General features: G+C 34.2%; 1 protein-coding gene and 1 long non-coding RNA gene across 2 annotated transcripts in view; one reads left to right on the forward strand and one right to left on the reverse strand.

The window, feature by feature from the left end:
- Window positions 1-12259, forward strand: part of LOC127860689 (major facilitator superfamily domain-containing protein 6-like) — a 42120-nt gene extending 29861 nt beyond the window's left edge. Inside the window, exons 6-10 of the mRNA XM_052398929.1 lie at window positions 3529-3661; window positions 9662-9715; window positions 10120-10534; window positions 11125-11245; window positions 11578-12259. Of these exons, the coding sequence (XP_052254889.1) occupies window positions 3529-3661; window positions 9662-9715; window positions 10120-10534; window positions 11125-11245; window positions 11578-11700 (846 nt within the window). The 3' untranslated portion in view covers window positions 11701-12259. The remainder of the gene's footprint in view (window positions 1-3528; window positions 3662-9661; window positions 9716-10119; window positions 10535-11124; window positions 11246-11577) is intronic.
- Window positions 12088-12511, reverse strand: LOC127860690 (uncharacterized). Its single transcript, XR_008039893.1, has 2 exons — window positions 12378-12511; window positions 12088-12263 (listed from the first exon to the last, which is right to left on the reverse strand). It is a non-coding gene; the product is annotated as an uncharacterized LOC127860690 (long non-coding RNA).
- Between the last annotated feature and the right edge of the window lie 427 nt (window positions 12512-12938).

A 12938-nucleotide genomic window follows, 5' to 3' on the forward strand; every position in this document is an offset into this window, starting at 1 on the left:
ACATATCGACGTATATAACATATAGACGTTTATTTTCATTTAAATAATTTTGTACAATCGACATCAATATATAAATAGCATCAACAGTTGAATATCCTTTCCTAAATCCGAACTATGCATCCGAAATAATGGTATTCTCATTGCAAATAGATTCAATACGTTTGTTTAAAATCGTGGTAAATAATTTTGAAAATCAACTCACTAAAGTAATCCCTCTAAAATTATTAACATCATTTACATCACCTTTTATATGCAAAGGGATTATAATTCCTTCTGTCCATTTATCGGGGGAAAAGCCCGATACAAAAAAAAACCGTTAAACATATCACACAAATGTGCGGACAAAATATCGCTACATTCAAGAAAATATTCGTTCAAAATAAAATCACTACCTGATGATTTATTTCGTTTTAAATGTTTAATCGCATTGCGAACTTCCTCAACAGATATAGGAACGTCAAGTTATGGGAATGTAGAATTTTCCAAATTAAAGTCATTATTTAAACAAAATTCTTCAGCTTCATTATTACAAAAAATCAGACATATTGCTACTGAGGTTTTTAAAAAAACATTGTAAATTCTTCTAATGATATTTTATTTGATAACACATTATTTTTAGATTTGAAAAAACGCCAAAAGTCTCTCGATTTTTGTTTTCTTAAATTTTCAATCTTTAACATCTTTTGCCTATAACAACACGCTTTCTTCTTGCGGATTAAGTCCTTATAATACCTTTTACGTGTACATAAATGTTCTCTGTTTGCATCTGTTTTACTGGAGTTAAAAATACGTAAGGCGTCGTGGTACAATTTTTGTGCATCATCGCACTCGTGATCAAGCCATTCTGCATTCTTTATAGAGTTATAAACATGAAAACTAGGATCTGTTTTATACACTCATGTTTTTGAAAATAACGGGTCAGCAACACTGCGAAAAGTTTCAGTAAATCTAATCAAAACTTCATTTATTGACGTTCTACTTGAGAAATCAATATGTTGTTCAATATTGTTAAAAACAGGTTGCATACAAATAATCCCAGAGCGAAATTGCCCACATAAATCATCATTCCATTTATATTTGACATCGGTGTAAGACTGACACTGAGTCGGTGCATTGTTACATAATAAAGTATACTGTAACGGGGCATGTCACTAAATACGTTAAAATCGTGCACGGTAAAATCTGCTATAGATGTAAAGTTGTATTCGTTTGTCATAAGTAATCAATGACACTAGTACCGTTATATGAATAAAAAGTTTGTTTACAACTATTACCAACACTACCATTAACAATACGTAGGCATGTGGATTTACATAAATCAAGTAATTTCACACCATGGTTATTAAGAACATTATCTACTGAGGCCCTAACAGAGGCAATATCTGGATAGTAATCAATGTCATCATTAACAGTATTAATTTTATCATGCACAATATAATCGCATTTATTACTAACTCTACTATTGAGATCGCCAGCAACAAAAACTTTACCAAATTCAGAAAAATAAGAAATATCATTTTCTAATAATTCAAACAAATCTACATTGTATGTGTTATATACGGGAAACTCTTGCCCATACATTAACATTCATTAAACTTACAATTCTTATATACTCTCCACAACAAAATTTGACCTAAATAAATATATCACGGGTTTGAAATATGTCTCAATCACAAACTTAACATACAAATTTGTGCAATAGCTCCGATAACAATAGTTGATGTTCGTACAGTAACAGACATAGTCGGCCCAATAACCTCTACGATTAATAATGCTATACAAACTGGATTTTCTCCTGATCACCTGAAATAAGCGTACACTTTACAAATACACAAATGTTCAGACAAAAGTGATCTTAACAATTATATACCTTTTTTATACCTTCAACCATTTAAAAGATATACACCTTACAAATCACATTAAATCATTTCGTGTAACACATTATTAACTGCACGACTTTTAGTCTGATTTCCGCCCCCTAAAAACATTCATGGCAGACATCTTTGATTCGCCTTGTAGAATCTTAGCATGCAGATAGAGATTCTGGTCAAATTGTCGACACAGTCTTCATTGATTGCGGAATGCCTTTGACTTATCAGATCATGATATCATACTTGAAAAACTTAGTATATTCGATTTCGTAAAAAATAACCTCAAATGGATGAAATCATATTCAAAATCAAGTCAAATAGAACACACTGCATTTAAGAGGGATCAAATAACTCATCTTATCAAAGCATTAAGTCTTGGGTACCTCAAGGGTCTATATTCGGTCTGTTTTTTTGGTGAGTATAAACGACGTCAAACACTTTTTGCTCAAAATTTAATAACTGATTTGTATTCAGATGAGTCGACAATACATCGTTTGGAGTATAAATTTAAACTGTTCATATTTCATAGCAAAACGATTTAGACATCATATTTGATGTGTGTGCTTGATATCTACACTTGGAGACTTTTTAACGCAACACGTATTTAAATCGATATAGCTGCCTTTTTTTAACGGATTTTGTTGAAATTTGGACCATTAAAATTATTCAATACATATCTGATAATTGCTGTAAATTAAATTGATCAACAAAACAATATGAAACTAAACAATTTAAAAACATCACTTCAAAAGTCAAATTCTCAAAATCGTACAACGTAAAATAATAACTATGTTAAAAAGTCACAAATATTACAAATTCAAGCGGTTAATACCTTGCATGTGCCCCATGACTCTAACAACGTGTACACATCCCTTTCTCATTGAAGCCACGTGGTTAAGAATAAAAAAGTGCGGTTTGTTTCGCCACTCTTCAACAAGGTCCTGTTCTAATGCACGTTGAGCGAGAATTTTCTAACGCAACACTTTTCAAGCTTGAATATATCAGTTATGATTAAAGCTTTTGATTTAACATTGTACATGTGATCATTTGACTTTATTCGGTGCTATCTCACGATAAATTCGTTCATCCGTGACGATCGACGCTTAAGCACATGGGGAAGGAAGCCTTAAACATGCCCATTGCGCGGTTGCGCTCATACGAACCATATTATTTTTTGAATTAATAGCATGTTTTCCTGATGAAGTAACCCACTTAAAATGATGAAATTGAAATAAATTTAGAATTATGACGCGTTTGACCATTTCCTCCTAGAAAACATGAAATCTTACCTACCCTACGTGAAAAAGCGTCCTATCGTCACGGATGTATTTTTTTCGCGAGCTTGCACATAATGTACATGTAGTCAAATGATCACATCTAAAATTTTAAATCAAAATCTTGACTCATAACGGTGATATTCAAGTTTGAAAAGTGTTGCGTTAGAAAAGTCTACAATTGTATACTTCCAAATAAAGCTAAATGCATTGTATTGTGAAACGATATTTAATGTAAGAGATCAAAGGTTAAGGTCGCAGCGACTGTGCCAGTTACGGCATTTTTTATTGTACACACTACTTTTGTAATTGCTTTGTGGGGAGATTATACATTATTCAGTCTTCAGTTACATTCTTTGTTTTATTATGTTCCTTGAACACAGCGAAGAGGCGTTGCCAAAGAAAGTCACGTGCCTCACGAGACCCTCCACGATACCCCCCTCTCGTTTAACCCTCACGGTGTCCCATCCGGCAGCGCACGAGAGCTGTCGAGCAGTAAGCTCAAGCAACAAGATGGTATGTATGACCCGCAATGTATCAAATGACCCCCAAGGCAGGGCCGTACGCAGGATTTTTTGACTGGGGGGGGGGGGCCCAACCGGGGAGAATTTGGGAGGGGGCCCCCCTCCCTATATATATATATATATATATATATATATATATATATATATATATATATATATATATATATATATATAGATATATATATATATATATATATTTGTTTTTTGAATTTGGCACTTTGCAAGGTAATTTTAATGCTTATACAAACCTTATTTTATGATATTAATTTATTGAATATAACAAGTAAATCAGCCCATTTCGGAAGTCTTAAGCTTTAAACATTGGTGTGAATATGAAACTTACAGGTTTAAACTAATTATGGTTATCCATATCAACTTTTTAATTGCTTCCACTAATTTGTTTTGGCACCAATCAATAACTTCAAAGTATTGTTTGTTTGTTTTTTTAAGGAAAGACCTTGCCTTTTTTGGGGGGGGGGGAGGGGAGGGAAATGCGCGAAACGCCTTATTTTTTTTTTGGGGGGGGGGGGAATAATGAACGTCTTAAATAATCAATTTAACATTTTACTGTTTTCAAACAATTTCAAGGCAACAGATAAATTAATAATACAATATTTTTTTACACTTGATCAGGTTAACTTATATAATGAGATCTATTTATTGTTTCAATTTTACTTATTTTTTTACCAATGCACCATTAATAGGTTGACATTATACTCAGTTCTCGGTACTCAATTATTTTAAATACTGACTTCTGCCAAATTCTTATCTATTGCTGGACAAATTTATGCATATGTTTTTCTTTTCAACAAACATGTTAACTATCTATCCCTAGTATTTTTTAGTGATTTCCTTTCAAAAATGATAAATACTCAGTTTGAATACCTTTTTCAGTGTTTCTGTTGCCGTTCAACTTTAGGGCCCCATTCGCAAAGTAAAAAAGTATATATTATTCCCAATTGGGACCTAACAATTTACAATTAAAGGTCTGCAAAAAAAAAATCTAACTTTTAGAGGGTAAATATACGTCTATGGGATATGGCCTTCTCAAAGAAGGAAAAAAACCTGCGTCAGCAATTATCAGACCATAGTCTACGACCTCCTGTAGCAGTTGCTTCCATTTGCTGCTATTCTTTCCTTGACTAATCAAATTACATGTTACATCAGCCATCGATAGATGAAGCATTCAGGATCACAATAGGGGACTGATCGCGGATGTGTGTACAAGGCGATAAGAAAACATTGCCTAGGGGCTTATCTCCATTGGCGAGCGCTAATCACCTTGTTTATAAGGGACAATAAAACATAGCTGCTGTTTTGTATTGAGGGAAAGTGTACTGTGGACCCTTTCACGAGAGAAAATATTGCAGTGGGCCCATAATTAAAAAAAAATCATAATTCAACAGCCAGCTGGGGGGGGGGGGGCCAGGCCCCTGGGCCCATGGCCTGGGTACGGGCCTGCAAGGTACCATATGACCCGCAAGGTATCATATGACCCGCAACGTATCATATGGCCCGCAAGGTATCATATGACCCGCAAGGTATCATATGACCCGCAATTTATCATATGACACGCCAGAAATGTATGATCCGCAAGCTATATACTGATCCGCAAGGTATCATATGACCCGCAAGGTATCATCCATTATGATGATTGACTCCTTGCAGTACGGTAACCACTGCGATCGCAAGTGAAATCCTTCTTGATCCGCAGGGATATCTGTTTGTGATTTTGTTTTCTTATTTAGTGAATATCTCAGCAATGTTTTGCATAATTGGCTACTCCATATACCGTCTATAGTCATACATGATACAGAAAATACGTTTATAGAATATATTATACAAAATAATTTTTATTATAGTGTTAGAAATGACGACAGGGCTTGGATGAACTTTGCTCAAACAAAACGAAGTTGCGCAAAAGAACGTACACATATGTAGGGCCGTTTTTTCGGCATAGCTGTTTAACGTCACTTCTGGCCTTACCTGACCTGACCGCGGCTAGACACAAATGAATACACTTCATTAATTCCATTGGCTGATTTGAGCATACCACCAAAACATTGGAAACATGTCCGCGTCTTCGTAACACTGTTTTACTGCGTGTTCAGCATGAAACAATTTTATCTCTGATGAAAAGGCTTGATAGATATAACAGTTTTACACTCAACTCTTGACATCAATACGGTTTGTGCGTGCACCTTTTATTTTCAGAGGATTGCCAGCGCAATGGCGTTTGTACTTAAAGGCTATATTCTCATATTTAGTAATTACTTCCATATTCCTGTCTTTGTACTAGTATATTTCAGTTTATAAAAGTATCGTTTTTCCCTATACTGATATTCGTTTTGGCCAAACCATTTTAAATTGTTTTAGAAATTTAGCATGTAAAAGTATAAAGTTTTAAACAAGCCGTCGTTCCAGCAGTGGAAGCGTGGCCTCACTTTAATGCATTGCATTCCAAACTGCAATGTGTCAGGGTCAGTTCGCGGCCAGTAAAATAATCGTTATATAATATGGACGATATCGCGTGAACTAGGTGCACTCAGGTATGTGTATTAATACACATACCTGGGGCACTGGATTTTTTTTTAGACCAGAAATATATAAAATGAAAAAATTCAGCGATATAATTATGGTATGTCAATAATAGATTCTTAATGTGTTTTCAACAATACCATGATAAATATTATTTTTGATTAATTTAAGGGATGTTGCGGCAGTTTATTTAACCAATGATATATTTATAGCAACACCGATGATGCGATTATCACAGCTCAATATTTTTGTTTTCAGTATCATCAGAAATGACCGAGTTGGTTCATAATAAAATTGTCAGAGGTTCGATCCCAGATGGGGTTATTTTTTTTTTACTTTTTTGTCTTTTTTTAAAATTTCATTCTTGTTATATACTGGAAGTCTTTAGTCCTGTTGTTTATATTTATCAATTTAAAGCATGTAATCACAAACTTCCAAACATGCCGAAATCTGTGAACAAGTACATGCAAGTTATTAATGGTTAAGGTCGAGTTTGATACTGTTTGGTCTTATGTTTGTGATTAAATATATTTTTTATTTTATTTATGTCTTTTGTTGTGATCCCAGTTAAGATTGTAAACAATGTCTAATGTTTATGCATATTTCTAACAATCTATGTACCGGTACTTTGGGTTTGCCTAATTGCTGTATTTTATGAAATTTGACGCAGACGGTAGGGATTGTTAAAACAAAAAAATATCTGTTAAAAATGCGGTGACCCCCTTTTTATTTGTGTTTTATGATGACAATACGTAGATGAACGTATTTGATCAGTTTCGCAGAATTCTATTAGACAGAACAATTTTTAATTCCATTAATGTGGTTACAATAGTAAAAAATGACGTTTGTTGGGGTGACATAGAAATTATAAAAAATAATTTTCTTAAACATTTAACCTGTGTACTCCATTTTATTGGTATAGTGTGTGGTTTAATTAAATGGTATATGATGTATCTTAGCTTATGTAATATCTACATGTTGCCAATTTCATAGGTTATCAATTCTTTTTACGCAAATAGAGATTTTTCAGTTTTATTGAAATAGAACATGTTATATAATGGTGAATAAAATCAAAACAAGGCCGGTGACCCTATGTTTTTATTTCATTTTTCATATAGTATTTGTATATATATCTTAAATATAAATTTTGGACAAAATCGATTAGATGGAAAAAATCAGCAAAACTGCAGCAACACCCCTTAACAAGAATTTTCCACCATATTTATTGACTAATGTATTAAGCATGAGTGCGATGATTCTCGATACTGTTAATAATCGAATCAAATAGCATTGCCCGACAAACCACTAAAACAGGTTTGTTCGAAGAAAGCACGTATAAATATTTAAAATATGTACGGATACTTAGCGTGTGGCCGGTTGACTCATATGTTTTAATTTCACTTCCATTCTTCTTTTGTTTTTCTGTTTTGTATCTATAGGTATATGACCAGCAATATGTAATAATGTAAAATAAGCCGCGAAAACTCCGCGTAACATCCCGTACTGCGTCACCGCCGTGTAATGCAGCTAAGAACTGCAAAGAAAAAGACATTCGCTATCTTTGATCTCATTCATTGAACTCTTTACCTTTTACCAACTCCAACCAAAATCAACGCCGTATATCTTTTTTTTAAAGATATTTCTTCTTTACCTTAACGGGAAGTTATTGTCTCTGTATTACAAAACCATGTGACGGCGAGATAAGGTCTCAAGTAGGGCTTTTATTAGAAATATTTGCTCAACGATTAGGACGCATCTCAAATGATGATAGTTTAAATTCCGTCAAAGATTACAGTCTCAAATATAGTTAGGCCCAGTCTTCAAGATAAATTAATAGACATTGTCTACGAAAAGGCGATAACATGTGCTGAATGCAAAGACGCTTTATGTTTTACCTGTATTGAATTTTTCGAAGGTGTAGATCTACAGATATTGTTATCAGAGGGGGTAATCACGTGACAAACAAGATGGCGACGTCCATGCCGAGGCAGGTAATTTTCGTCGTTTTATACCCTTTATTACTTGTATTATTATTTATTAATCCGCCCACTTTGCAGCCATATTAGAAAGAAAGTTACTGACTTTTATTTCTAAGTAATATTCGCTCTATATCTCGACTTTACTCAATGCACAATTTCTAAACGGGATGACCTAATTATGGCTCCGCTCAGAAAATTTGCACCGAGTAAAGTCGAGATATAAAGTGAATTGAAATACAAAATAAACGCTAATCACTTTTTTACTGATATTGCTGAAAAGTGAGCGTCATTTTAAAAATAAACAGAAGTAATAAAGGGCATACAACGGCGAAAAATAACTATCTCGGTATGGACGTCGCCATCTTGACTATCACGTGATTACCCCCTCTGGTTATCTTTATTTCATGCACTTTGTACGACGTTTTTTAAACGACCTTTCATATATAATAGTCATGATTTTTTTTAATAGCAAGCGATTACGATAAGTTTTGGTTTTTCTTTCACTAAAAATACAAATGTTATTGTGAGTCACAGTCTACATGCTTTTTTAAATAGTTCCCATGTGTATTAATGTAATCATTTATGTCACCTATAAAACAACAATGCTTTATCACATGCCATACCCTGTTTACCATGTAATATAAACATTACGAATATTTTTATCTTACACATGTGTAATATACTTTTTTAGCGTTTTCATTGGCCTATTTTCGTTCGATTGTCCAATCGCATTATGTTATTTTGCTGAAATGACGTTGCAACGTCAAATGACGTCACGAAATGTAAACAACATTCGGGATTTATCATTATGTTTGCGTTAATATTAATTCAATTTGCTCATTAAAAAGCATGTGATAAAAAAATCTGACACTCGATGTCATATCATACCATATTTTATTAAACTTGTCTAGGAAATTCGTTAGTAAGCTCGCCAGAGGCTCGCTTACCTTACAATACAATTCCTGAACTCGTTTAATAAAATATGGTATGATATGACAACTCGTGCAGATCCTAAATGTATCATTTGAAGGAATATTTGTTTAAGTAATTCATCAATCCGTGTATTAATAAATCGTTCATGTACCTGTAATAATCAATAAAGAAACTTATAATTTATCTGTAAAGGTTAACTCTATATGAGTCTCGCTCTGTAAAAATGGGGTTTAATGCATGTGCGTAAATTTTCGTCCCAGATTAGTCTGTGCAGTCCGCACAGGGTACTCCTTCCGTATAAACTGGATTTTCGTCAAGAACAGTCTTCCTTTTAACAAAAAATCAATAAAAGCGGAAAGCGTCGTCCCAGATTTGCCTGTGAGGACTGCACAAGCTAATATGGGACGACACTTAACGAACATGAATTAAACTTCCTTTTCACAGAGCACGACTCATATGGGTTGTTTGTTTTTCCAATCTAAAGCTGATAGCAACACACAACTTAAGCCCAAGATAAAAAGTCTCAATTACTGTCCTTGCAGACCAAAACACGTCATACGGTTCAATACTTGGAACAGACTTGAAAACGAAAGAAGGTATTTTTATATTTCCACTTATAGTTTTTCCATTTTTAAAGAATCGTCCCTGAGATGAAAAATGATATGAAATTTATTATCGATGACTGCTGTTTGTTATATAAGCAATGTACTGGGTACAATTATAGTCAAACACATATTTGTCGTTGTAATTCTTGCCAAATAATCTACATTGTCCAAAGAAATTTAAATATTAAAAAATATAATTACTACATTGATAAAAAGAAACTAAGAATAGTTTGCGTTATTTTTATCGTGAGAGGCTGCTTGGTATATGTTTAATTGCCCAAATTAACGATTGCGATCAGAATTGGTCTAAAATGTAATTTTTATAATATGCATGCTCATGTACTTGTTTGTAATAAATTGAGAACAATAGTATCTTTAGAGTTGTGCTATTGAAGGTACAGTTCCTTCGTCCGACCCTGCGGATGACTTTAACCCCCGAGCAGACGCCGTTTACGGTTACGACGCCCGGGAAGAGAGGCTTAGGTCGGGAACCAGGAAAGACAATAGATCAGCTGACATCAACAACGGTGATAAGAGACCTCAGACTCGCGGCGTCTCAGACGATGTCGACGGCTTCGGGTTCCGGAAACGGCCGTCAGATGACGAACAGCCATTATACACCGCGTTTGATGGGCACGATGAGAAACGAGATGACGTTCCGGTGCGGGCGTCGGATACCCGGACTTATGACGCCCCGCGCAGGCGCAGTCTGGACCACACCGAGCCTAGACCGGAAAGACGTGAACGGCGGCGCCGTCAAAGCGGTGACGCGGAGGGCCTAAGGGAAAGAAATGATCCTGTGGGAGATAGGTATTCATGTTCAGATTTAAGAGTTGGATTAAAGTTACAGTAGTTTCACCCAACACAACGTACGTAAAAACAATTGTTTCTTATAAAAAATGGAGCAAATCCTGAAAATGTTATTATTTTCTCGATATTTAAAAAAAATGTTTCCATTTCCAACATCTGTTGGCCATTTTTTGCACTTTCTAGAATATATCAAAATTCTCAAAGACTTTAAGTTTGCTAAACGTTTTAAACAAGCACATTTAGCGAACGGTATTTGGTATATTGGCATACCGATATTCAATGACATATTTTAAGACCCCCCCCCCCCCCCCCAAATTATACACTTAAACATTTGCTTAAATTATACTTTATATAAACGTTAAAAAGAGCAAACATTTTTCGCATTAAAAAAATAAATAAATAGATGTTTTGCTAGGATTAAGATTTTTTTATAATCATTAGAACTCAATTTGCTAAGTCTTGATGCATGTCGAAGGATGTTTGCATGTGTCAAGATTCAAACAGACTTGATTGTTTTGCACAGCATGTTAAAAGTTAAAATACCCGAATGCATGAGTGAAAGCAAAAGCTGGTTTATGTTCCAATTTCAGAGATTACAGTGACTCGCGTCGTCATGGCGGCGAGTCACGTGACGCGAGACACCACGTTAAAGAAACGCGTAGGCATGCTCGCCATGGCAACACAAGGCGATCCACAGAGACCTTTCAGGATGTTAGTACACTGTTTTATTTCCCCACAAATGTGTACATCGAAAAAATAATTTTGGCTCCGATCGATTTTGGCAGAATTATTGCCTTTTTTAAACTATGTATAATAGTGTGTGTTCTTAATATCTCTTAAAGTCTTTGGCTGATTTGACACAAGTGTTCACACCATCATTTATTATTTTTGTAAAAGAAGGAGTTAAGGTTTTTTTTAACCTGTGTTTAAGTAAAACGAAAACAATCCGATCTTCATGATATTCTAAGACTTGAAATGATATAACTAAAACAATTGATTTTACAATTAGTATTATACTTTTTTAAATGTTGTTTTCTTGCCAGTTGGATCCAAGTCCACGGGAGAAAATTGTGTTTGAACAATTACCAGATATTACGTCACGTGTGCAGCATCGCGATCGCCAGTCGCGTGATGGCGAGTATGACGACGCGTATAGACAATACTGACGTCAGCGCTTTTGACATAGGTGTATATTTAATGATTGTTATATTTTAGAGTTAAACTACTGTTAGTTAGTTCCTGTTTAAAGTGTGTTGATCATATAGTCACAATTTGTGCGCGACTGTTCACCTGAAAAACGTTTATATGCTTTACATTGTAAATTAATATAGCGTTAAGTTTAAAAAAAAATTAGTATTAGTTAAAGGGAAGATTGTTAAGTTTATAATGGCTACCCTTGGCTATTCCTGATTTTAAAACGAATTTTGGAAAAAAAAATCGTAGTTTTTGCAATTAAATTACTTAATTTCTGAATCCGAACAATATGATTTTGGCAATACTATATCTGCAGTATTTATGTAAAAAAATGTAAAAAAAACTTTTTGAAAGTACAGTTTGTGCAGGCTTGATACCAATGAGAGGATTTTGTTCAACAAACTTTTGATAATAAAGGAGACAATTTCACACCATTGTATGACTGTCGATATGCAGGAAAAACCTCACCTGTACAGTGAACACAACCAAAGTCTTATACTCCTGAACAAATATTCATACGTTCTTGCTGTAAAAACTTATTTTCAGCTAAAATTTAATGTTGAATAAAAATAAAGTAAAAGAAAAAACAATAAAAATAACTTACCTTTCACAAATGACCATCACCCACAGACGGCTTTGTGCGCGTAACATCCGTATCACTACTTTAAGGTAAGGTCATATTTAAATGTAAAAAGTCAAGTTTGGCCAAAGAAGAACTTGTCATGGATGTAACTTTGTCATTCATCTTGTAATTTTAAAATAACATCACAAAGATGTTTGCATTTGGAAGCGTTTTTTTTTTGCTGTAAGCCTTTCTCTCGACTTCAAAGATCAAAATCAGACGCTTAGGTCAAAGGTAATTTTTTTCCATTAAACACTTCGTCCAAACTGTAACTGCATCAATCGTCATGCAATTAAAAAAAAAAAAATTTCAACTGTTTACCATGAGTAACAATCGTCTCCGTGTATTAATTGTCAAGGTCACACCTAAAGGTCAATTGTCAAAGGTCAACATTGGCTTAAATCATTGTGTCAAGACTGTTATTTCATAATTTATGTCGAAATTAAAAGAAGTGTACCACAAGTATTCACAATGTGCACACGGCATCTTTCTTTTTTTCAAGATCAAGGTCACACTTAGAGGTCAACGTTCAAATTGTATCATCGTACAGCTTCTTGTGACAGCAGTTTCATTCTTCATCATGCAATT

This window comes from Dreissena polymorpha, chromosome 15 (genome assembly GCF_020536995.1).
Source record: "Dreissena polymorpha isolate Duluth1 chromosome 15, UMN_Dpol_1.0, whole genome shotgun sequence".
Classification (NCBI taxonomy): domain Eukaryota; kingdom Metazoa; phylum Mollusca; class Bivalvia; order Myida; family Dreissenidae; genus Dreissena; species Dreissena polymorpha.